This window comes from Xiphophorus maculatus, chromosome 2 (assembly GCF_002775205.1).
Source record: "Xiphophorus maculatus strain JP 163 A chromosome 2, X_maculatus-5.0-male, whole genome shotgun sequence".
In the NCBI taxonomy this organism is placed as follows: domain Eukaryota; kingdom Metazoa; phylum Chordata; class Actinopteri; order Cyprinodontiformes; family Poeciliidae; genus Xiphophorus; species Xiphophorus maculatus.
This window is the reverse complement of record NC_036444.1, coordinates 5,703,329-5,730,894: the sequence shown is the minus strand read 5'-3', so window position 1 is coordinate 5,730,894 and position 27,566 is coordinate 5,703,329. Positions and strand designations below refer to the sequence as shown.

The 27,566-nt window shown below is 37.4% G+C and overlaps 1 protein-coding gene across 6 annotated transcripts in view; it reads left to right on the top strand.

Annotated features, from left to right (window-relative positions):
- reln (reelin) overlaps positions 1 to 27,566 on the top strand; it is a 157,163-nt gene that overhangs the window by 53,467 nt on the left and 76,130 nt on the right. For all 6 annotated transcript variants that reach the window (XM_023348573.1, XM_023348567.1, XM_023348559.1 and 3 more), the window contains exons 3-7: positions 1,864 to 2,002; positions 15,478 to 15,548; positions 24,794 to 24,826; positions 24,954 to 25,032; positions 27,141 to 27,237. In XM_023348573.1, the coding sequence (XP_023204341.1) occupies positions 1,864 to 2,002; positions 15,478 to 15,548; positions 24,794 to 24,826; positions 24,954 to 25,032; positions 27,141 to 27,237 (419 nt within the window). The remainder of the gene's footprint in view (positions 1 to 1,863; positions 2,003 to 15,477; positions 15,549 to 24,793; positions 24,827 to 24,953; positions 25,033 to 27,140; positions 27,238 to 27,566) is intronic.

The following is a 27,566-nucleotide window of genomic DNA, read 5'->3' as shown; positions in this document are numbered from 1 at the left end:
GAAAAGGTTGTAAATGTTATTGTGTCGCTAATTTTTCATTTTGACTTGCAGTTGAAAATTAATTATTTTTTTCCCCACATTATTAAAAAAAAACTCCAAACATAAAAATTCAATATAAATCCTAATTAATACATGGTTTGCAATGTACAAGCATGTTTGTTTGCCAACAGCAATGATAACTAGGTCTGTTTGTGTCATGGCACACAAACACGAGCAAAAATTTAAAGCAATGGAATTAACAAGCACATTCACACACTAACACACTGCTAACATTAGGAGTGTTTATAAATGCTCAACTGAGAGGTCAGTTTTATTCCTGCCAAAAGGGGGTGTAAATATTTCTGTTTCAGAAAATTTGCTTTCAGACACACACACTCACACCATCAGTGCATATTGATCTGCACATTGATTCTAAGGATATTAAAGCTTCGGTGTTATTAATCACAGCTGATTACATTTTCAGTGAAGCTAGAATTTATTAAGAAGACAAGAAGGTTGTGCAGCTTTCAGCGTACAAAAGCCTTGCAAAATAATTGACACCCTTTGCACTTATCATGTTAAACCCCTTAAATTTGATTTGGTCTTATAGGGTTTTATGCGAATAAAACAAAGTAGTAAATAATTGTGCTATACTGCAGAGTAACATCTTTAGTTGCACACTGCAAAAACACAAAATCTTACCAAGTACTTTGTCTAGTTTCTAGTGAAAATATCTTAGTATTGAAATAAGAAAAAAATAAAAACTTTTCAGTACAATATAGAAGATTGTTTTAAGTCAATAATTCTTTAATATTGATGAAGAAATACTAGTCTAAGGGAATATTGCAAATCAAAATGCCTGTTCCAACGTCCAACCTGACTGAACTTGAACTTTGCTGCTAAAAAGAACAGTTTAAAATATCCGGTTGTGCAAGGCTGTTAGCAACATTCACAAAAAGACGTGTGGCTACAATTGCAATGAAATGTTTCCCTGCAGAGCATTGCCCCACAGCAACATGTCACACTTTTGAGGATTTTATTTAAAGAAATGTTTTTAAAAAAATGTTTTTTTCTGTATACTTAAAGGCTCTGCTTTGTTTGTGTATCACATGGGATCCTAATAACCTGCACCGATGTTTGTAGTTGAAATATGATGAAAATGTGAAAAAGTTCAAGACTTAGGGATGTTCTTTCAGAATACTGTTTCGTTCTACATCAGAAACCCTAAACTGCTAGATAAGCTTATGTTTGCACAGCACCAAAGTACGCTGGCTATTTGAATTAAAAAAAAGCTTTTCAGTTTGAGAAATACATACTTGAGTTGTTTTTGTGACTGCTGCTGCACAGCTTTGGTGTCTCATTTAGGGACGGTAAATTATTCAGCCGTTCAGGATGTCTGAAGATTGATTGATGCGTTTGCTGGTGTCCTGGCTTTGCCTGTTGCCATAAAAAGGAAAAATTCTGTGACATAATGTCTTTCCAACTATGCAGTTATAGTAACCAGAACGCGCTTTAATAAGAGCGGCGCTACAGAGCGACGCCTCACTGGAAAGTGTAAAGATGCATTTTGAGGAAAAAAGAGGGAGAGATGGAGGGGAGAAGCAAAGAGAAGAGACGGTAAATGTAAAAATAATTTAAAAAGATGAAAAACAAACTTGTGAGGTAAAAAATAACAGTAGAATATCATCACTGATGGGTGGAAAAGGAAAGTAAATACAAAAAACTGGGCTTATTGGGTATTTAAAACTAACCAAATATTATCAAAGTGTTTAAATTTCATACACGGGGTCTGCTTAGTTTGTACAGTCGGTTAACTTCATCTCCTATGAATCTCCTTGTTGCTCTTTCCATTAATCTCTCTTCTTCTTCTCTGTTGTGATCCAGGTGTGATACCAGATCGGCAGTTTGCTGGAACCCAGTTCGTCTGCAGTGTTGTGGCCTCTCATGTCAGCCATCAGCCCTCCACCAGTTTCAGTTTCGTCTGGATTGCCCCACCGCCGGGCACCGGCTGCGTCAATTTCCTGTAAGTCTGCTGTCAGATTCACACAAAGAAAAGAATAAAACAGAAAGAAAGCGGTGCAGATGGGTGGTTTTGCTGGTAACTTTACAACTGCTGCTCCAGACATGGAAGTTATAAACTTATTTGTTAATGACTTTAGGCTCCGTGCTAAACCAGAAAGGCTGAGAGCGGCTCATCAGCTGCATTAAAGTTTGCTTTTCCTCCTAAGGCCCCCCCGCATCTTAGTGTTTACAGCCGGAAATTTTGCGCATGCGCACGATGCTGGAGGGCAGAAAGATGATTCTTTTATATGTTGTCCATAGCTGCACTGCCGTAGTCGAACAACTCCGTTAACTAAATGAAATCTGGAGATGTAGGTATTATTAGTTTAGTTAATTTAGAGCCACGGCAAAGGAAAAATAATGCAGAAAAACCAGAACAACTCAGAACCACTTTTTTCTCACTCTCTGCGTCGGCTAAGCTATGCGAACTTGTTGCAATCCTTGTCGCAGGTTCCCAACAGGATTTAGATGTTGGTCAGACCTAATGTGCTTTGATCCAAATATTTCTGTTAATTTTGGATCTATGTGCAGCTTTAGTGTCAACCTTCATCCAAGTCTCAACACTGTAAAACATTTGAGCCGCTTTTAGTTGTGTCTACTATCTTCTACTCTTTAAGTCAAATAAATTTATCCAGTTTTAGATTTTGAACCTAAATGTGAGTTTGTGAAAGATAAACTTACAGCAGTAAGTTGTGTTAACTTTTTATTAATTTAGTCAAACCTCCAAGAGTTGAATAAACTAGTTTTTAGGTTAGCACTTAAAAAACTGAAAGAAGAGACAGACAGGGGAGGAAACTATTTCCCAGACTGCTTAGCGGCATGTTTTTGTCTCCTGAGATGGAAGTGCGTTACATTGATCTGACTCTTGTGTTTTATTAAGGCAAATGTTCATTTTAATGCAATTCTCAGTTAGCAAAGCTTGAGGATAATGTCCTGTTCACACTAAATGTTTCTGAGCTGAATTCATTGGGATGTTTAATAAAATTCATTATCAGATCAGAAATTTTGTTCCTGCAGTTTGAAACAAGAATTTACATTATTCTAAAGTAAAATAAGTATTTATTTTAACTTGATATTGTGATTCACTCACAATAAAAGAGAAATGTGGCTCTTTAACTCAGTGAGGGCAGTTTTTTTTCTTGCATATTGTAATTATGTGGTTTAAATTGCAGCATTAAGTAAAAACTCACAATTCAAGATTAATGAAATTAAAAAACAATGTTTAGACAACTTGTCTCTTGTTAAATCAACTTTAATTTCTGAGTTGAAACCAAAACAATTTTCTTGTTGACTTAAATTGCATTTTCAAGGCAGCAGGTGGACTTTCATTTTCAAGTTAAACCACCTGTAAATGTTTTACAGTGTACTTTTATTGTATCAAAACTAGCACTCATTCAATTCTGTAATTTTCCCTTAAATTACAGAATTGTGGAATGCAAAACTAATAATTTTTTCAGAAAACTGAAAAAATTATGTAAGTGTAAAAGTGGAATGTTCATATTTATAATACACGTTTGGGTTAAGCGTCTGGGCTCTGACCTCATTATTCTGTGTCCATGCAGCTTAACATGTCATGGATTGATGAGAACCGCCACCCAACTTACAAATCTTTACTGAACTCTCTTTACAACACTCAAAAACTGCTTGGCTAAATTCCTGGAATGTTTCAGCTAATTTTCAGACTGAGAATTTTATAGAGCGACCGACGGAGAACAATTCAACACGACAGCTCTGCTAAATTAAAGCTGCCATTTAGACGATATCTGCCACAATAAATGGATTTACTGGCTTTTTCCATCTGCCAACTCACACTTTTACTGTCAAGCTTGTGTGTCGGCTTGCGCGGGTTGTGTTTTTGTCTGAGGACTTGTGTGTGGATGCATGTGAAAACCGCAGAACTGCTGATGACAGCTGGACAACTGTATGGCAATCAGAGTCCCTGCAGTTGACCTTATTAAAGTCAGTCCTTTGCACTCCAGCTGACTGGAAATGCTTCTCAAAAATACTCAATAAAACATTTTTACGCTAGTGGTTTTTTAGCCATATACAAATTGGTTTATTTTGCAAAACTGCAATGGAAACACTTTTTTTGCATCAGACGAGTCAGAAGATCAACAACTGGATGTTACTACTGGCGGAAAAGACAAAGAAGACGACAGGAAGTCGTAGGAGGATGATGGCGCAGCATGTTTTTTAAATGACATATGTGAACAAACCGATTCACATTTGATTTTAATTGTGTTTCTTAACATTAGCTGAATATCGACAAAGTTTTGCAAACATTTGTAATGGAAACACAGTTCTCTCTACTTTGGTGAGAGAATTGTTACTCTGTCAGTTATAAGCCTGGTTTCTATCCAATTGCAACACAAGTTTTGAGTGAATTTTAAGAAATGTCCCAAAAAAGAAAATGCTAATTAGTCCTGTTGCCATTAGGTGTGTAAATTTTATTGTATTGTTTTTCATTTATGGTGAAAAACGTCTCATCATGATAAGAATTTTGATTTATTTTGTTTATTTTGCATTGGCTGTTATACTCCTAACTGCACTGGCTGAACAAACTAAAGTTGTATTTGATAAACTTGTGAAGCTCTTTGTGTATTTAAGTGAGCTCTACTGGTGCAGAGTTAACAAATAGATTTGTAATTCAGTACATTTATGTCTGTGTTCTGAAAAACAAGATACATTTTAAGTCAATTTGGATTGGTGTCAACCATTGCTAAACCTCAGATATCTGCATCGGTATCAAAAGTGAAAATAGTGGATCGGTGTATCCTTAATCAGAACTTATTCAGCAATTGTATTTCCATTTCCCCTTTCATGCATTAAAACCTTTTCAGAAAATCCAAGTGAATGTAACAAACATTTTTTTAGGAAGTTTTTTCAGATTTTGCCATTTCCATCAACCTTCTTTTATGCGATCCTTCAACATGCACATAAAAAAAAAAACCTAGATGAAAACACGGTTATCTACAGTTTACATCTGATTTGGTAAAAGTGTTTGCAAAATCTCTTTTCACTTTCCTGCACATAATACTAAAAGTCATCAGTTTTATCATGCCTTGATTGATACAAAAAGTGTTTTCTGCAAGCGAGCCAAGATGTGCTTAAATTGAAGATGCAGACATGCTCTGTCCTTCAGAAGGCTGGAACCGGTCCACCACTGCATTAATATGGGCCCTGTGAGCAGTTTTATGGCTGATATTGTGGGATTGTCCCTGGTAACATATCACTTGCAGCTGAGTGATAGAGTGCAGTGATGTGGGCATCCAAAAGAATTAATTTTCTGGATGGCTGTAAATTGCCACCAAAAGAGAAGGCCAGGCCTTGGAGAACAGATGAGAAGAAGAAGAGATGGAGGAAGGTGGCGAGCACACATACATCCAAAAGTTATTGCTCTACGGAAACCTCACTGAAACAATGTTGGACTCTTTCTGGAAAGTGTTTTACACTACTGTCACAGCTGAGGCAGACACTGAAACAAGCCAAAGCATGTTTGTGCAAACAGCTTCTGTTTGTTGGATTTCTGTGGCATGCATAGGATGTTGAATATCCACTCCATGCTCACCGTCATTGACTGTGTATGTGGTGGCAGGACATGATACCTTAAATCAAAGGTTTTTTAATCCCGTCACCAGACTTGAGGTATTATGTCTGACATTCTGAATGGAAAACGATAAACTGTCAACCTGGAAGTTGGCTGGATCTGGTGGCGGGGGAGGCTGACAGATAGTGGCTATTTCTTCAAATGAATGGTGTATTTTTGGAGTAAACTTGAAGTATTTGTAACCAACACTCTATAAAGTCAACTGTTCCTGGTAATTTTTACTGCTTAATTTTGCTAACCTAACTTTGTGGATTTTGATAAAAAATGGCTGCCAATTTTCTCACACTGAGTTGCAGATGGGAATCTATTATGCAAAACTCATATCTTGCTCATTTTTGTACTTCCATTTGGGTTTCTACTGCTTCTGAAAACAACCTAAGCACTAAAACACCCACCCAGCTGGTTTTTGCCAATAAGTTTATGTTTTTTGGTGTCTGGAAAAGGTTTAAGAAACCTTCCAAATGTAATGTCACAAATCAGCAGAGACTGCGCCGTTAGCAACTCGAGGGAAGCCTAGTTCCGTTACCTAGCAACCTAAGCTGAGTTCCAGCATGTTTGGTTAGCTGGTTTTAAAGCTGTATGAGCTTTTCAACGTTTAATGTATTCTTGTTGGTTGTAAGGTTGTATAATTGCACATCTGTTGCAGCCATTTTCACATCTGAGTGTAAACATGGAGTTTGGGGGCGTGGCCAACTGTAGCTTATTTGGATTTAAAGTGATAAGAAGCCCTAAAATAACAATCCTTCTGAAAGGAAAAAACAGAAATAACAATCTGTTAATGATTTTGTGCAGAAAATGTAATGATCAAGTCTTTTATAGCCCATACATTTAAGCTAACCTGTTCAAAAAGACATAATAGGACACCTCTAACCAAAAAAGGTTTACTGAAATTGATGTTAGTGTTAACAAGTTTGTCAATTAATTTGCATAATAAAGTTGAATAAATGTTCTGTGAATCCACAAATTGAGTCTGACAAAATATCAGACATTTTTCTACGTTTGTCATGAGACCTGACCTATCTTTCCCAGGGCTCCTAATTTACCCAGTTATTAGTCTGCTCCATTGATTTGTTTGTATTCAAGTCAACCAGTCGACTCTGTTTTATCATAAAGCCACTGCTTAATGACCTTTCATCCTGATTAAAGCTCCTCAAAGGCCTCTGGCCGCAGGGCGCATGAAGGTTTACTGAAAATGTTAAGCCAAGAAAGAAATAATTGGCTGAAGATAACAAAATATTTGTCATGGATACAGACCAGTGAGGAAGAAATGTGGAAGATAAAACAAAAATCTGAATATTTTAATGTCCAATTTTTAAAAATATTTTAGATTTAAATTTATTAACTTATTTACTATTTCTTTACCTACAAATCAGTTATTTGTATCACTTGATTATACACTCTTGCATTCGCAAATTACTGAAATTCAAAGTATTTTCCAAGTCTAGAAATTATTTTTTTTACATTTTTTTTCAGAATTTATTTCTAGTCCTGTTTTGTAAGTGTTGTAATTAACTGTTATCCATCCATCCATCCATCCATCCATCCATCCATCCATCCATCCATCCATCCATCCATCCATCCATCCATCCATCCATCCATCTCTTCACATTCATGATGCAGATTAGGTATTAAAAGCTTGTAAGTAAACATTTATAGTCATAATTGCACAATTGTTTGAGTTTTACTTTATCGAACTTAGTGTAATAAAATAATAAACTTAAAAACAAAGAAAATAATTTGAAGACAAAAGCAAGCAAAAGAAAAACAACTTTAAAGTATATTTTTATGTTCAAAGGAGTGGGTATTTTTACACCTATCCCTCTTACATAAGTACCACCATCCAATAAATTATTATTTAAGTTCATTGAAGCTAAAAACAAAGAGTTCTAAGGATTTAATTCTGTAAAATTGTGAAATTTTGCCAATAAAAATGCATAGAGACCCTGTCTCAAGTTTTCCTCTGTATTTATATCGGGTTATTTCCCAAAGGAAAGGCCGTGACCCCTGTAATTATGTCCACACCCCAGTGTGCACACACTTAGCTGTTCGGGATACGCCACTTCTAAAATCGATAATGCTACATATTGTCCACATCACCAGAATCCCACATCCTCATTACCAAAAGGTCACTGTCCCACCTGCTGGGTTGATGGTCATTTTATCAGTCTGAGATTAAATAGAAGGTTGAAATAAAAAAAAAGTAGCATAATGAACCAGCTTTCCCAGATGGACTGTATGCTGGTGTCGGATTATTTGTCCGTGATCAGCCCTGCTCGGTTTTGATGAAAACCAGACACGACCGCTTGCTTGGAGTCATCTCTCGTTCGCTGACTCTAAGTAAATATAGTTAATTCTTCCCAACATCCAGTCTGACCCAGATGCTTTGTGACAGGCAGAGAAATCTTTGTCAATGCATTAAGCTTCCTTGAGTTTTCATGTATCAGAGTTTCTCTTTTTGTTTTTAAAGGGGCAGTATTATGTATTTTCCATGCACAGAGTGACATTTTATAACTACATTGTTATAAAAATGCTGTGTATATCAAATAAGACTTAAAAGAAATTTGACTTCATAATTTAATGCCTTGAAATTGGGCCTCTGTCTCTTTAAAAACTCCTGTTCTTTCTGAAACGCCGCCTTCAGGAAGTAATCTATGAACCCTTTGACAACATTTTACCGGCGTTTCACCGAAAAGTGTCACAGTTCCACCAGGTGTTTGCTAATCACTGTAGGCTAGTCTGAAAGAGCCGAGTCGGGTAGTCATAGACGAGGGCTGCTCTATGAGGCCAAAGCTTTTAAACTGCAGCTTTGAGGAGGAGCTGCGCCTCGAAGGCGGGGCTAGGTCCAGCCAGGCATTTTGCACAGCTGAATGGTTGCCATGGCGATTAAAGGACTTCTCTAACATGCATGAAAAAGTCAAGGCAACACTCCAGCTAGATTTTTTGATGAGGGAATAAAATTTTAACTTGATGTAAAGATAAAAAAAGTTGATTTTACATAACACTGCCCCTTTAAGTATTTCTTCCGATCACATTAAGCTGCTCACATCCCAGATTTTTCCTTCATCTCATATTCACCCCAAAGTAAGTAGCTACAGTTGTTTTCTTAATCTTTTCCATTATTACCTACTTGCAGCAGTCAAGGTCAATTGCTCTTGTCTTTAAGCTCCATACTGAGAGCAGTAACAGTGTTTCTTCTGGCTGTATTTGGAGCAATAACTATCAATGACCCCGGGCTAACAAGCAGGTAATTTGCCAAACAACTCCCAAATCCCTCTTCTGTGCAGCTTCATTAAATTTGCATGCTCTCTAAGAGCCCTTTTCCAATTAATTAATTCAAGGGTGGAGGGAGTGGATGGTGGAGTCGCACAAACCAGAGATAGGTGCAACTTTTTGTGCATAAGGATGAAGAAAATCTTTAAACTGTATTGTATGAGTGCTGAAAATAAGATATTTTTCAGCTGAAATGTGATTCGTGTTTCTGCCCTGTGTTGTCCAGGTCAGTAGGGTCATAAACGCAGCTGGAGTCCTCAACGCTGGGGATAAATCAACCACTTAGGGCGTGTTATTTTAAACGGAGAGGTCCAAATGCTCCAAATCAGCGCTGGCAACAGAGACCGCACCCCACAGAAACTCCACCTATTTATCATAATTACAAAACGGGCTTAGTGGGCTGGAAGAGAAGATGAGCTTTTAATTGGGGCTCCTGGAGAATAGTGGCTTTTTTTCCTCTAACTAGGAAAGTGTGTGTTCTCTATTCTCACATGTTAGACACTCATCACCATCTTTCTTAGTTATTTCTTGACAGTAGGGTTGGACTTAAGAAATGCCTTAATTTAATGAAGTGTTGAAAACATTCCCCAAAGATTGTGGTCCATTTGGGCACCAAGCAAATATCCCCCCAAGTGCGAACCGTTGATGCAACTATGGCTGCAAACAATAATTATTTTAGTAATAGATCATTCTATCAATTATTTGGAAGATTAATCAATTAATCAAATAAAAAAATGTTGCCACATTTTTCTATCTTGTTAAAAATAATAATTTTTTATGAGCCAAAAAGGTATATAAAGCATGTTAGAGCCATTTTTATACAATATTAAAATTACATTAAAAGATGGAAATAAATGATTCAGTTCCCTTTTTAAGTAAGGAAATTTTATTGCCTAAATTGCAGTAATAATTCCTTCATTTTATTAAGTCATTTTTGCGTCGACCAATTGTGAATTGAATAGTGGAAAGTGCTTAATCAGAGATTTTGTTTTTTACAGAATTTGAACCAGGTGAAGTTAAATCTTCCACTTGAGAAATTTGGGGTAGATTATATTTGAAGGCCGATTTTTTTTTTTTTTTATCTTAAATGCAAAACATACATATTTTTGTACAGTTTTTGCGTAAGCATAGCTCTGTGTTGTCATTTCATCAAATTACACTGTACACTCCTGATTGAATTTAATCTATTACTAAATTAGTTGATTATTTCAGCAATCAATTAATCATGATTAAACCGATTAATCATTTGCAGGCCTAGGCGCAAGTTAAATATTAGGGTACAGAAAATTGCTGGCCTTGTTTGCTTTTGTGGTACATATAATGTATTCATTTATTCTTTCTTTTTAAGCAACAGTTTATTTAACATGTATTTGCGGCTTAGGGTAAATCAGCAGTCTATATAATTTGTGCGTGTGGTTAGCAGGGAGCTGTCAAGCCGGTTTCTGGGGGATACTTACGGCCAACAGCAACATGTAATCTAACATGGATGACATGGATGGTAATTACCCAGTCCCAGCCCTTTGGGGAACTCTGAGTGACAGCCTGTCCATCTGCATACATGTTACCGCCACTCCTACATAGCTTAGAGAGTCCATGTGTGTGCCTGCTTTGCTTTTACTGGCTCGCCTCGCCACTTGACAGCAGATTGTGGTATTTGACTGACAAGGCCATCAACCCTTCCCCCTTAAATAATTTTTTCCCTCTGACCAAATCCAAACCCTGCTGCCTTCTCTTCCTATCCACTCTCCATTCTCTCTGAAATTTCTTCATAATTATGAGTGTTTTGCTTATTTCCAATTCAACACTTTGACAGATGGGGTGCTGGTGACTTATACAGCTCACTGAGCCCACTGCACTGAACCCCATTGAAAACCTCCTGGTTATTCCACCAAATGCTGATTCCTGAACTCTTCCTGAGTTAAAACATTAATATTGTTGTTTCTAAATGAATATGTACTTGTTTTCTTTGCATTATTTGCATCATTTCTTTCATTTTGACCATTTCTCATTTTCTGCAAATAAATAAAAAAATTTTACTTGAAATTTCCAAGACATGTTCATCAATATTAAGGAATTATTTACTTAAAATAAGCCTCTATGTTTACTATACAAGCTACTTTGTCTTATTTCAAGTGTATTAAGATATTTGCACTAGAAACTGGTCCAAATGACTTGGTAAGATTTTGTGTTTTTGCAGTGTAGTGCCACAAAAAACACAAGTTTGATTGTGTTCAAAGAGTCAAGTCCTTATATATTATCAGACTATATTAAAGGACAACCAAAAACATTGTAAATTTTCACAAGTCTGTTAATGCAGCACATAATAAGTTATATAAATATCTCGAAAAAATGAAGAGCCCACTGTACTGACCCCCGTTGAAAACTTCTTGGTTATTCCACTAAACATTGATTTCTGAACTCTTTCTGAACTAAAACAGTAGTATTGTTGTATCTAAATTAACATGAACTTGTTGTCTTTGCATTATTTGAGGTCTGAAAGCACTGCTTCTTTTTAGTTATTTTGACCATTTTTGTTTTCTGCTAATAAGTACTAAATTTTTGCTTTGAATTTCAGAGACATGTCAGTAGTTTATAGATTAAAAGAACAATGTTCATTGTACTCAAACATATACCTATAAAAAGTTAAATCAAAGAAACAGATCATTTTAAGTGGTCTTTTATCTTTTTCCAGAGCTGTATTTTCATAAAATTAACTCCAATTTGAATCCACAAGGAAGAGAAGAGCGGAAAAAACCCGACACATATTACACCCCCTAATTGCCCCACCCACTGAACTAAGGAAAAAACGAATAAAATTAACATTTAGCTGCTCTTTTTATGTTTGTGTGGGTTCCAGAGAGTGGATGGACTAATGAGAGAGACACGCTGAGGAGCCACTGGTGGGTGACGGCAGACAGACACCGGGGTCATGCTGCTCAGATCAAACACGCTTCGGCTTAGACTAACTGCTCTCTCCTGGCTTCTGTTTTAATCATAAACACGCTCTGAGAGAACCACTCCTGCTCTCAAATAGTCTAAATTAAGCAACAGACTCTTTCTCTCTAAATTGTTTTTTTATTTTCACTCTTTGCAAAACAATGCTTTACTGTTTAAGCTGAGGTTTAGTGCTAAACTGTGTAGGAAGTGTGCTTTCTAAAGAGGATCTCTCCTTCCTGGCCACCAAGCAAAATCCACTAAGTGAGCTTGAGCTGTTTACTAAATATTTAAGGGCCTTGTTCCTACATCTTCCACCCGCTGTTCGTTACACATCATCTTTTATTCATAAATACCAAACCTTAAATTAGTTTTCACCAATTCTGAAATATGAGTGTAATTAAGTATGTTTTCTCCCCAGCTATGCTCAGGCACAAGAGGTCTTTATCAATTAATGAGCAGTCCATTCATTATTTATAGGAGGAGACGACTGTGTAAATGCCTCGGCACCCGTAAAAAGGCATGAGTCGGCAGGGTGGGTAGAGTTTGGAAGATGAGACCGGATTCATGTGGGCTGAGAAAGAAAAAGAGGAAAGATGAATGAGGAATAAGGAAGCTGGTGGTAAATTGTTTACACCCACTTGACTAAGCATATGTGCTCAAAAAGAGTTGATACAAATTTTGCAGCCTCACATTTCCGCCCAAATCTGTCATTGTACTTTAGCCATTTGTTGTCTGTAAATCCACCGTAGGTCAAAAACTGCACTGTTTACGTAAATTGTGTCACTTTTAAGAGAGACAGACTGCCATGCTGAAAATAAATTGGCAATAACTTCACGAAGGAGGATTCTGTCACAGCGATTATGCAAAGTCACTCCTTTTTATGGAAAGATTCAACTTTCAAGGTATTTTAAAGGGATACAGTTGTCTGGTATTCTCCGAAATTAACTTACTATTTGTACTTCACTTGTAATCAGAACTACTACAAGTGTAATAGTATAAAATATTATACTATTACCACATTTACTCTCCTCCAACTACACAGATGTTGAAAGATCACAGAAATATAAACCTAGAGATATTAAACCAGTGAGTACAATTTAGCATTCTCTCACCAAAAAACCCCTTGATACAAAACGTTATACTTATCTTTTTCTGAGAAAAGGTTGCTGCAAATGAAATGTATTTTGACAGAAAATTGCTAAAAACAGAACAGTTATAAGGTTTTTCTTTAAATGTGTTGCATTCAAAAAACATGTTCCATAAAACAAAAGGTTAAGAACTTCTCTGTAGGAAGAGCTACGTTGAAGCCACTAAAAACGTCCGTTCCTCTATGTCAACAAAGAAACATTTGTCTTTTCCAGCAGCCATTGTACAGTGCATACAGCGGTAAAACCTGCTGACCAAAGGTGCTGGAGCTCTGCTGGGGTTGCTAGGTAACGGGTGACACACTTCTGGGGTTGTTGGGTTAGAGGCAGTGCAACATTACATTCTAGAGGTTTTTGAAATGGCTCATTTTCCAGACACCATAAAATATTAACATTATTGCCTACTTAGAAGCAGTAAAAACTCAAATAGATGAACAAAAATGTGTGAAAAATAAATTTCACATAATAGATGCCCTTGAACCTTTAAATTGCTGATCTATTGAAAAAACGTTGCTGTGCAAAAAGAATGAAAAGCCGTGTGCCTTTTGATTCTAAGAAAACATTGTATGCACATTATTTCAGTTTCATTGCTAAAATCCCACAAATGTTCAGTGTTTCAAACTAGAATTGAGAAACAATAGTGCACCTTGGTGCGCTGGTCTAAACCCATCATATTAAATTAAAACACATTTAGAGTCACAACCTGAAAGGGAAATACCCATATGCATACCAGACCACCTACAATCGAAGACTAATCTCTGCTAATCTCTACATTAGCATCTGTGCTGTTTGATGTTCATTTGTGCTGATACCACAGATTGAGTATCTTAAAAATGTGTGTAATGTTTGTGGATTTAGAGACAGTAGCCATCTTTGAAGAGATCTTCAGTCTCTTTGTGGGTGGCACACATACTGTAGTTGTGTGTTTGTTTGCTCATTACTGGGAGGTTGGTCAGATTTATTAGTCACAGATGATTTTAATATTTAATGTATAACCCTAATTGCAACATGTGAAAAATGCTTGTGTGTGTGCCAGATGATACAACTGCTCTACACTCCCCTTGATGGATGAGCGCAGAGCATGCACATAGTCTGGGAGAAACGTGTCGCAGCTGTTGTGTTGCTCCTCTTTATGTTTTTGACCTCAGCCCCACTCCAGGCATTTTCCTGCAGCCTTTTGTGTTAGAAAAACGTTTTAAAAGTAGGGTAATGTAGTTTTTGCAAGCCATCTAAATCTAGTATTGAGTTTTTCTATAAGATAAAAATGCAGTGCATCCAAAAGGTATTCACAGCACCTCTACATTTTCTTTTGTTACAGCTTTACTCCAACTTACATGAAATTAATCTCTTTCCTCAAAATTCTACACACAAATGCCACAATATGACAATGAGGAAAACATTTTTTGAGTTCTTATTAACTTTATTAAAGGGGACCTTTCAGGAAAAATTCACATTTTGCATGTTTTTGTACATCCACTTGGCTTTCACTGCTTCTAAAAACACCCCAAGCACTTAAAAAAATCACCGAGCTGGTTTTTGGGAATAAATTTATGTTTTTTGGTGTCTGGCAAATGAGACCTTTCAAAAACCTACCTAGCAACTCAAGCTGAGCTTTCACAACATCCAGTTTTACCGCTATATGCGCTGTACAATGGCTGCTGGAAAAGACAAGTGTTTTTGTTGTTGACTTACTGTCCAGAAACCACTCGCTGCATTGTTGTTGGTTGTGCAGGAGGCTCTACTTCTGCTTTTCAAAGACGTACGGCCTTATATTTGCACATCTGTTTGCAGGGGGGCGTGACAAGATGCCCTAAAAGCTCAAAAAAGGCAGAACTGATCAGACTAAAATCTCATTATTTAAGAATGATTTTGTGCAAAAAAAATTAATGAATATATTTTGTGTAGCACACAGCTACAAGGAAGCATAATAGGTCGCCTTTAATACCACTGACAAAATAAGGTTAAAATTTAATGCTGTGCTTTTTTAAAAAAATTCAGTATATTGATGGGAAAATCTAGACACAAAAGAAATTAATTAATCGCTAGTTGATCGATAAGATTAACCAACTTTAGATTAATTCATTAATCAATAACTTGCATCCCTGCTTAATATTATAAACTGATGTTAGAACTTTATTAGAAGCAGCCATCAGATCCCATTGAGCATCCATAAGGTAACACACTCCACTACTTTTCATATTCTGATTTAGTCTCAGTTTTTTAAAATAGAAATTTTGACTTTGTGAAGAAGTTTCTTACTTTGATCTCAAAGTCAGATCATAATGGTTTTATAAAAAGCCTTCTTTCATGTAGAACAGTGAAATGCATTTTGGTAAAGTAGAAAATGATGCCATCTGTTCTAGATCGATGTTCAGACGGTATAATAAGGACAGCCAGTTAACTTTCCCCGTGGTGGTGTTTATTTTAATGATCTTCCTCTCCTTCGTTTTCCCCTTCTTCTTCCATTCTCCTTCCCAGAGCCACAGCAACGCATCGAGGACAGATCATTTTTAAGGATGCGCTGGCCCAGCAGCTCTGCGAGCAAGGAGGTAAGTAACAAGGACAACACAGAGACGTTCCTCTATTCCTCTCCGTGGCATGACACAGGCATCATGAGGCACTCGTAGGGGTAATATATTCACATCTGTGCAGAAACACAAACGTGCACCAACAAATGCTGCATGGTCTCACCTTCTGTCAGTTCACATTGTGTGTACGAGTGTATAGTCAGGATTCGGATGTCAGAGCAGCTGATGTTCAGGACTGTGCCTTTGCAGCACTTCCTGGCTTTCTTTCTGCTTAATGATGCAGCCAGAGTTAGAGAGATTCGGATGCCCTATATTGCCAGCTTAATTTCAGCTTATGCTAAACTCAGCTTTTTCCCCCACTCCTTTTTGCTCCTTCTCTGTCAGAGATTTACACTCTCAAGAATTCTTACATCCACTTTCTGTGACAGTCCTAAGTAGCTATTGACAGACAGTGCAGTCCCACTCTGCATGCTGAGTGTGTATAATTGCTTGTTTACAGGCAAAATGCCTCCCTCCTCCTCACTTAAGAACTCCCCGCTTGTAGATCAGAATTTATCTTTAATGCCAAACGAAGACAGAGTGTAAATGCTGCTGCTCTTTTTCTAGTTGTAGCAGCGAAAAAGTGGCTTTTAATAAATAAATACTTACTTTTATGTTTATTTGCAGTGCATAGAAACTTAATTAGGAAAAGACAACTAAAGTTAGTCCGTATATTCTTCAGTAGATAATCAGAAACCCTTTAGAAAAAAAATAGCTGGGGAATAAGTGCTTAAATGTGTCATTTGGAAGAGATAGAGCTCAGAGCTCAGTTAGCCATGGATGATCAACAGAGAGACGGAAAAGCGAGAAGGCTTTTCTCCTTTGTCTCCTTGCCGGAGAGCTCATCCTCTCACCACCCCTGACACACTGCCCCAGTCTACCCTCCCTGCACATGAAATATCTGCAGCCAACAACAGTCACTTAGCTATAAAGTGCCAAGGCCCCAAAGTATCAACACTAACACACAGCCGCTGGCCACAGACAGGCTGGAAAGCAGATATTTAGTCCTCACAAGACCTTGGAGGAGGAGACGACTTGTAAAGCGGACAGTGCAGTAATGTAATACATGGATAGGATGAGAACAGAGTGAGCTTGGATCAAAGTGGTGACAGCGGTAAGTGATCCAAAGAGGAAGGTATCAATCTGAATACTGGAGACTATAAATTACAGAACTGAAACAAAGCATTCATTTTAATAAAAGAGTTCAAGTGAACATATAAATTTGTTGTTTGTACTCATCTTAAAGGGGCAGTATTGTGTATTTTAGGGACATTTTGTAGCACAATCAAGTAACTGTTAACTTCAGTTATTATAAAAATGTTTGATATATCAAACATGACCTAATCATTTGGCGATGACACATTTTTACAAGTTTGAAACTTAGGCCTTAAAGGATTACAAGAAATTTTACTTTGTAATTTAGCACTTTGAAATTAGGCCTTTATCGCTTTAAAAACTCTTGTTCATTCTGAAACTCTGCTTTCAGGACGTTATCCCAACATCACTCCTGTGTTAATCCTTTAACAATATTTTTACCAGCATTCAAATGAGAAGTAGCTCCTACAATGAGCTCAGTTCCACCAGGTGTTTGCTAATTGCTGCTGGCTAGTCTGAAGGAGCCGAGTGGGGGAGTGCTGCTCTGTGAGGCGGAAGCTTGGATCCTGGAGCTTTGAGGAGGAGCTGCGCCTCGAAGGCGGAGCTTTGTCCACCCAGGTGTTTTGCACAGCTAAATGGTTGCCATGGAGATTAACGGATTTCTCAAACATGCATGAAAAAATGAAGGCAACACCTCAGTTGCTAAGTTTTAAAGTAACTTTTTGGATAAAATGTAAGACGCCTTCAGGAAACGAGAGAAGAAAACCAGTTGCTTTCTATTCAAAATTTTAGGACTTTTAAGTTTTAAGCTAACGAATTTGAGAAGACAACTAGTATTTTTCCGGTCAGCAGATTGTCCCACCTGAATTATGGATTTCTGGAGTTCCTCCAGAGTTATCAAGGGCCTCTAAGATGCTGCTTTAATTATTGTTGCGTCAGTTTAGGTGGCCGGACACATTTTGTTAGGTTTGGAGTTGTTTTCCATGCGTCTTTCATCTTTGGATTATAACTTGTGCAGCTCTATGTGAGATGCTCAATACTTGGGATTTTATCTTTGAATCTACTAGCTGGTTCATATTTCCTTCTATGTGATGCAAGTTATTCATTGTTCTCTAACAAACCTATGAAACCTTCACAGAATTGGATTTATACCAAAAATACCCCCAAATCTTAAACTATTTATCTTTTTTCTTCCCCTTTATTTTATGTGAATGTGTTATCCTGTGTTGGTCTTTCACATAAAGTCCTAATAATAATAATTAGTGAAATATTATATTTATGCTTTTACATTGTCAAACATTTGATGTTGCAGCATAACTGTGCAAAGACGCAAGTTTAACAAAGTCAGATTGAAAAACATTAAACTTTTCATAAGTTTAAAAGGCTCATTTACCAGTCGGTGACACATGAATTTTTTTTTTCTGCTTTATCAGATTCATAAAATCTGCTGCAGTAAGTAGACAAATTTCAGAACTAGCTTTAAAATTTAAAAAGATATGAGATATGAAAGATATGAGGCTTCAAGCTATTTAAGAAGTTTAAATACTTAAGACTCAAGCTTTTAGAAATGGGAGTTATGTAAATCTAGGTTATGATCCATAGAGGAGAGTGAGGGAAAGTTGAATAAGGAGCAGAAAGGGTTGAGACATGGAAGGAGAGGGCAAGCAATTGGGACTGATCAAAAACAAGTGAGGAACAAATGGGTAGATTAGCGAAGAGGCTAAACTCTGACAAGGATGAATCCAAAAATTCTAATTTATGGATAAAATCAGATTTACTGTAATACCTCAACTAATGCTGGATCAAGTGACCTGCAACATTCTGCTTCTCAGTAACATAAAGCCCCCGAAAGCCTCCAAAGATATGAGCAGGGGGCTGGATTTGTGTGTGTTCATGTGTGTGTAAAATAATCTGCAGCAGTTTTGGGGGATGCCTGCCTGGTACCAGACATGCAGACATGACTCCCCCCCTTTGCTCCTTTCTGCTGTGCCAGCACACTTATTCACCTCTTCCCTTCAATCTGCCAGCAATATCTTCCCCCAGCATCCCTTCTAGTTTGGGTTGCTTGAATTTGCACTCTCATAACTCACCCTGATATTCCCGTAGTGTGGTTTTGTTTGTTTTTCCATGAAGCATAATGTCAAAACTCTTCTTTTGCAAATTAAAGGGAGTAAGTGAGTGTAACCACCTGCATAATCTTACATTTAATACATGTATAATCCATACATCCAACACTAAACCCATTTTTAATAGTTAACCAAAAATAGTCATATTGTTTTTCAGACAATATGACTGAAAAACGTCACGATATAAGCAGAGTTCTATTCTTAAGTAAAATTTTAGGTACTTTATATGGGGAAATTTTCTGCCATAATTCGAGCGCACACATTTGCAGTCTGAAAGCAGAATTTCATATCTTTTTTTCTCAAATCTTTACTACTTGTGCTTACATTTTCAGTTTTAAAGCAGGACTGCATGTCTTTCTTCTCAAAACATTTAATATTTGTGCTCAAAATGTCTGCTCTCTTTCAAATATTCCCTGCGCTTTCTCAAACCTTTCTCCTCGCGCTAAAAACTTGTCTCTTCTTCAAATCTCCACTTGCAAACTTTTCTGCTCGCTTGTGAATCATTTTCTGCTGGGCTTGGAACAGAAATGCACCGTTGCCTGGCAACCTCTCAGCCAATAGAATGCAAGTGTTAAACTGGGTGCGTTTGTTTCCTTCTACTGGGTGTGCTTGTGTGGCTACAATCGATTGTGGCAACTGGTGAAGTTTTTACGTACAATTTTTGAATGTTTTACGGTGAAAACATTGTGAAGAATTAGCGCTGTCTGGAATTTCACTATGTCAGTGAACTTAATCATTTGGATTTTACAAATAGTTTTTAGTGCTTTCTAAATATCATGTCTTATGGATTATTCTTATTGCTTTTTTTGTAATATTGGTAGTGCCTAGAAGCTTTGTGATTTTGCCCTAGATTTTTGCACAATAACTTAAATAGGGTAAAATTAGCAAATTAGAAAACAAAACCAGTTGTAATAATGCATCCATTTGTCTTTGGGTTAAGTTGTTTGTAAAAGAAAAATATAGTTTCAAATTAGTATGAGTTAGTAAAAGTTTCTTCTTTGCTATTTAGTTTCAGAAACATATATTCAGCGTAAAAAACAAGTCTAGATGGGACTAGCCAAGTGGATAAGGAAATATGGCTTATAGTTGGGGAAGAGGGTGGAGCCTTTGGACATGTTGAATTGCGCTGTGTGCCGTCCATCACTTCTATCTCCTGACAGTGGGGGCAACAATCCCAGATTTCTGCCTAGCATCGCCAGCTCCTCTCATTTCCAATGAGAGCATAAATCAGATCTTTATGGGCCCGGTCGAGCGTTCTGCGGCCCAGATGGATTATTAAAGGGACATATAACTCAAAGAGGCCACCGCTCCCTGAGGGTCGCCTGATCACAGCGCAACAGAGAGGGGACGGGTGACCTACCCTCTCCCACCTCCTCACCTCCCACCCACCCAGTCTGCCAGCCAGCCTGCTCTCCTGGCTGGATGCCATTCCTCACTAGCAAGAAATCTTAAGACCTTCGTTGTCTGAATGTCTCCCCTCTAGAGTCCTAAATATCTCCAGCAATATGTTGCTTTTTTCAGGAACTGCGCCTGCTTTTCTGAAATCTGTCTTCTGATCTTTTGTCTTTTGGGGTTTTTCTTTAAAATTGCCTTAATTTTCATCAAAATTCAAACAAATGATGGTACTGTACATTAAAGAATGGGTTTTTGAAAGGGATGTATTATGCAAAATTCACATTTTACATGTTTTTGTACTTCCATTTGGATCTCAACTGCTTCTAAAAAACAGCTCAAGTCCTTAAAAAAACACCAAGCAGGTTCTTGGCAATATGTTAATGTTTTTTGGTATTTGGAAAATGAGCCATTTTCCAAGATACCAAAAATGTAACGTCACAAATCAGCAGGCACTGCCCATAACCTAGCAACCCCAGGAGCCAAACTCGTTACCTAGCAACCCCAACTGAGCCCCATCCGTCACCTAGCAACACAAATGGAACTCCAGCACCTTTGGTCAGTTCGTTTTACCGCTGTATGTACAATAGCTGCTTGAATAGTCAAGTGTTTTGTTGTTGACTTACCATCCAGAAATCACTTGCTGTACTCTTGTTGGTTGCGCAGGAGGCTCAACTTCTGCTTTTCAAAGGTACATGGTTGTATAATTGCTCATCTTATTTGGACTTAAAGTGACAAGAGGCCCTAAAACAGCTCATTCTGAAAGGAGCTGAAAACGGGTAAAACTGAGCAGACTAAAATCTTATTTAAGAATGATTTTGTGCAAAAAAAACATTTTTATGAGTATACCATACATCAGTCCTGACTCGTTCATGGAAGCATAACAAGTCACCTTTATTGTCAGTGGTATAAAAAAAAAATCACAGCTCAGAGCGTACTTTGGCTTTGAAGTCATGCTTAAGTACATTTTTAGAATATTTGGGTCCAAATATTTGAATTTTAATGCTCATTTAAACTGATGTATTCTATCCCAGAAAATGTTTAAATGTTAACAATTAGGGTGATTTTTGGTTGTCAAAACTGCTCAGTTTATGAATTTAGATGACAGGAAAACAGGAGTGATGTGGTACTGACCTAAATCACTGCATAAATTACTTGTAAAAGTAACACATTTCAGCGCTATCACTCGTCTCTGTAGTATTGGTTTAAGATCAGAGCCCTAATTATTACTGTGGCAAAGCCTGGTTATTCTTCAGCAGAATAAAGTATTTACAATGTGACCACAGGGAGCTGTTCTTTCAAGTCACTGTAGACCAACAAAAGCTGCATCCTGCACCCTGGTGATTCAATAATTGCAACCACCAGTTGGACGAGAGCGAGGCAACTTCAAATGCCGTTCACGTCTTCGACAATGTGAGTCAGACAGAGCAAATGTGCAAGAGCAGATGCTGTTTAAAGCGCTCCTAGAAAAGTGAAGAGGGAAGAGATTAGGGTTGAATGAGGGGGAGAAGACTTGAGATGACTTGTGCTCTGTGCTCTTGGTACATGTTCGAGTCTGCCAAAGCTTATCCTCGTTTGTCCCCAGTTGTCGCGTTCCGATCCTCCTCATCAGCACCCGTCTGATTTGGGTGTCCCTCGTGTTTATTTAGCTGTTTTTATTATTTGTGCATCAGCATAGAGAGCACTCGTTCAGCTTTCTATGAATGCATGTTTTTCCCCATGCACACTTGCATGTTCAAGCCCTGGCCAGGAAGATACAGGCATTAGTAGAGATGAGCCGCTAATAGACGAGGCAGTAATTGAAGTCTTTAAGAAAGTGAGAGGGGGATTAATCCAAGCGAAATGAGCACCACTGTCTGCTGTGGGTGAGGCGGAGAAAGGCAGAATGGGTGTGATAGAGAGACGTGATGAAGCATAGAAAAGAAATCTGTAAATGAGGCCCTTTTTGGAAGCTGGAAGGGATTATCCACAAAAGAAATAAATAAATCTTCTGGGCCGTTCTCCAGCCAAATGGTCTATCTGGAAAGAGTTGAAAACTAAGCCAAAGAAGGCCACAGAGAGCAGAACTATCAAACAATTTATGCACTTTGGTTGTTACAGCTGAGTAACAACTCTTGTTATGAACAAGAAACATTGGGACCGATGGTTACTGTCAACATACTCTGAATCAGCAAACTCTGTTGGATTAGAGGGGTGAGGAATAAAGATGGAGAGAAACAACAGAGGCTCTTTCATGTGCCTTTATTGGGTTTCATCGCAGAGCGGGTTTTAGAGGAGCAGCCAGTGAACCCGTCACTAAAGCCACTAAAACTTTAGCATCCACAGTCAGCATGGAAACTTTTGCACCCTTGCAAAAATTATAAATCCATCCTAAAAGCATTTGCATTGATAAGAAATGAGGGCAGCTGACGAAAGTAAAGCTTCAGCTCAAATCAGTACATTTGCAGGACTGTTATGAAAGGAGAGGACCATTTTCCTTAATCCCTCCTGACCTTATTCAGGTTCAGTTGTTTAAAAGGGGCTTTAGGTAGGCTTTCCTTTAAAATTTTAAAGGAGTCTTAAGGGACTGAGTAAAAGTTTGAAATGAATCCTTGCTTTGTTATCTGAGTGTGTCTTATTAGCTGAGCACGAACATCTAGGGAAGAGAGTATTGCGGCAGATTATTCCTTTTATAAAGTCTGGATAAGGCTGCTTTAAATTCCAGTAACTAAAGTACGGTGAAAAAACTTCAGCAAGACTGACTAGCTTTTAAATTAAAAAATACAATTGGTCAGAACTCGGGCAACTGGTTAAACTAAAAATCTAATTTACTAACGTTAACGACCATTTTTAACAGCTATGGACCCCTTACATTTTATAGTTTACATCCGGAAAATTTTTTGTACGTGCACAACGCTGGAGCGCAAAATGACGATTCTTTTGCATGCCGTTCATAGCTGCACACACAAACTGTCACGGTGTAGCTATGATCAGATTAATAACCAACAACTGAATTTGGTTAAGTTTTATTACCTCTGGTTAATCTCAGTGCTCTAGTTCTTATATTCTGAGTCACTATTGTGATTTTATCTTTTTAGTTATTTCTTTTATTTTTTATTTTTTTGTTCTCACGTGTTTAGTTATGTTCTGTTTAGATATTTTTACTAAGGTTATCAGGCATTAGTGTTACTGCTCACCTGTTTCCACAACACCTTTTCACCTCCCCAGGATTCTTACTCCCTGTTTTTCCTCACTATTTGTCAGATCCTTCACCCGTCTAACTCCTGTTGCTCCCAGTTTTTTCTTTTTTGAATTATTATTTTATTAAAATTTAGCACTGCACGGTATGACTGAAAAACTTATCACGATATAAATAAATGAGATCTGACTTTTGATGGGGCTCTACCTGGTTAAAATTAATAATGCTAATAAAAACTGATTAGATTTTAAGAAAAGATACAGTTCTACTTAAAAATATATAATTAAAACTTTTATTTGGTTAATTTTATTTAATTATTCCCTCAAACTTTTTGGGGTCCTTCTAGAGGCCCCCTTCTTTCCCCCACTTTGAAAAACATTGCTCTAAAATATAAGAATATTCTGTCTTAAGTTTTAACCTTTACATTTTTCAGCACAAAAACCTTGGAAACACTTTTCTTTAGCTCTAAATTGGAGTTAGATCTTTTTCTACAAAGTGTTCTTTGTAATTGAGTTACAGTAATTTTTAAACTCACAGTTGATTCATTAAGATCTACCACTCAGAGCCCCCGCCTCTTCATCAACTTCTCATTCACCTCTTTCCTCCTCTTGGAGCTGCCATGTCCCCTGGGAGAGATTGATGGCTGAGTGTGTTTGCTGGGCAGCGGCCACAGATCACAGCCTCCGCCTCTGGGGAGGATGGCGGTTAATTGCCATTGAACTATTAATCATAGCAGCCAGGCCTTTCATTACTGAAAGGAATTAACATCAGTAGCTAGGAGACTTTGGGGAAACACAGAGAAACTTTGTTTTACTCAGATATGATGTAAGATTGGCTGCTTTTTCTTGTCCTCACTTCCCAAAAGAGTACAGTTAAAGTTGCAAACTGTGTAAAATATAGATGGTGGGATAAATATTTGCATGGAAACCTGTGTGTTTGTATCTGCACTTTTCAGCTTTGTTTGTGTCCACCAGCAGCAGCTATCTGCAAGTGATACACTGCAAAAACTCCAAATGTTACCAAGCATTTTTAGTCATATTTTGGTGCAAATACCTTAGTGCACTTGAAGTAAAACAAAACTAACTTACAAGCAACTTTTCAGCAAGATATGGGTTCTTGTTTTAAGTCGATAATTCCCTAATATTGATGATATTTACTAGTTCTGACAGATTATTTGGGAATAATTTCTTGTCCCATGTTATAAGCAACAAAACCTACCACTTTTTTCATCAATACTAAGGAGTTATTTACCAAAAACAAACACCTATATCTTACTGAAAAGTTACTTGTAAGTTAGTTTTGTTTTATTTAAAATATGTGAAGATATTTGCACTAAAAATTAGACCAAACATACTTATGATTTTGTACTTTTGCAGTGTAAGGTTAGGATTAGGTGGACTTGCCATAACTTGACTAACACCTGTTCTCTGTTTTAGCTCCAACAGAAACCCCCTTGAGACCCAATCTTGGTGAGTTTCAATTGCATTAAATGTTATTAATTTCATTCATTACTTCAGTCCTGCCAATAATACTCTCTACAAAGTGGCATAGACACTAGATTTAACTGTGAGCACATTGTGCATTGCATGTTTATAGTGGAGCTCCATGCGAAACATGCTGTTCTGCGAGATGACTTTGACTCCAACATCCCAGGAGAGTTGGACCCTAACATATGGTAGGTGGAAAAGTTTCTGTTTCTCTTGCAGCCTGAAAGGCCACTGGTGTTTTCTGGGAACGCTCAACCAAGTTTGACAGAGGTTCACTCATTTGTACCAGTTTTTATGGATCATCAAGTTGCTTTTTGTGGCAGGATCTAAGTAGACCAGAATTTTGTGGCTGTGTGAACTGAGCCTGATAACTACAAGAAGGACCTTGCAAATGCATTTATGTACTTTTCCACATTTTGCCGTGTTGAAAAGACATGTTTTATGTATCATCATAGGATTTTATGTGCAAGGATAATCCGTTGTAGCCAACAATAGTGAAAGGCAAATGACAAATGATCTAAAAATCTAAAAAATGTTGTGCATTTTTATTTTTCTCCTTTACATTATGACACAGGTAAAGTGCAGATGTGAATCCAATTAAGAGTCTGTGAGAAGATTTAGAGTAACTAAACTCCAAATTTTTTTTTTCCGGATAAACTGTCTAAATTGGTCATTATGGGTGATGTCATGTTTCTGTGGAAACTGTGACATTTTTTATGTAAATTTCTTAAATTATCCAATATTTAGTCTAAAACCGTTTTAGTGCTGCCCCCTGTGGGCTGAATGATGGCTATTGCAGTCAGATTTTCCTAAAGGTTTTCAACGGTACAGTTTTACTTATGTTCACACTTGGCCACGCCCCTCTGTGTGTCTTGGCTCTGCCCACTTTGGTGGACTGTTTTAAAATTTGTGCTTTCACAGGGGGTTTAGTTATGACACTTTTATTTTAAAATTTCTATATAGAGACACTCTCCATCAAATTGAACTGAATTTTAGCTGTTTTGAAAAAGAAAATGATAAAAAAAATGTATGTACAAAGCAAGTGGAGACATGTCTGAAAATACTTCCAGCTGTAATTGACATGATGTCGGCTCCGCCTCTATGCAGAGATAGAGCAATCCTCCGTCAATCGTTCTGGGGCGTTTGTCAGCTTCTGAGCAATCAGCGGTTGCAATTTGTCCTGAACTACATGCCCCTTATCTAGAGTAACTGACCTTCGACAACAATGCAAGTGTTTATCATAGCAAACACGCTGCAGTCAAAGATTTTTAGGAAAATAATAGGAAATCGTGGTCAAACATTATCAGTGGGGAATGTGCAATCCCGACAGCCATTATCCAGAGTGTGTAGAGGGCGAAATACAGTTTATTACATTTCCAAAACCCAAACGGAGACTGGAATATGGCAAGAAATGGCCTGCAGCTGACCTCATGTCCCATTGAATGAAACTGTGATTGATGGCAGCTACCACATGTTCCTCTGTATGAGGGTAACTGGTAATATATATCCCATTTTTTGTCATAACGACACCTATTGATGGTCAAATCAAAGATCAATAAGTGAAGATAGTTCTGCTTGATTTTATGTGTGTAGATTCCAATGGTAGTTCTATGGCAGCATGAAAACTTGTGCTGCAGTAACGGTGGTATTTACATTTACATTTTATTTACATTTATTCTGCTGTTTATTTTTAAGCATTTTCATGAAGGCAGATTTTCTCAAGCTCAAATTAATGAAGTCATTACTCACCCGTTTTGTACATGCAAAATGTGTCGGACGCAGCGTTCACACTCAAACCCAACCAGACTTTGTGTCCCTCATCATTTTTTGTCTTGGGCTTTATTGTTGATTTCTCCGTTGTTTGATGTACGACTCGTTGGATAATTTTCTTGCCCGTCATCTTTGCCTCAGTGTTGGCTGATAAAACAAAAATGATTCAAAAAATGTTTCGGGTAGCACATTTTTATTTTTATTGATTTTTATTTTAGTTTTATTACTGCTACCATTGTACCACTGTTTGTTTGTTGTGGTTTGCTCTACTTCCGCGGAAGTAAACCCGGTGTCATGTCAGTTGCTTCAGGAAGGCTAGATACATAAATGTATCACAATCTTTACTAGATTATTGTTGATAAAGAAATTGGAATCATACATATTTCAACTATGAAAAAGTTGAGAGAGTATGACAACTTTTACAAAGCACTCTTTAATAATTTGTCATTCCAAGGTGATTACCTTGGAATGGTACCTTTTAGCTTTCCTCTTTGTTTCAACTCTTCTTATCCTGATCTCTTCCCAGGTCTGAGTGCAGTAACTGTGAGGTTGGGGAGCAGTGTGGTGTGTTGTTGCATGGCAGAGCCGTCACTTTCTGTGAGCACTTTGGAGAGCGAGAGCTGGTAACTACCATGTTTAACCACAACGCAATCACTGCATATTTTATGGCCCATTGACTACAGATCCAAGCCAGCCGCCCAGTGGGCACAACCACATCCACTCCAAATCATAACATGCGAGCTGTGACAACAGAAGCTAGAAAATTTAAATGTCCTAGTGCTGCAGCATTTACCTTGAACTCTATAATTCAATATTAGGTTTTACATTTTTATTAAGATCTACAATCACATAAGAATGAAAATGAGTAAGATGTGAAATTAATCATTAGGTGTTTATTCAATTTGAAAAGCAAACATGATAACATCACATTTTGTATTTATTTTATTCATTT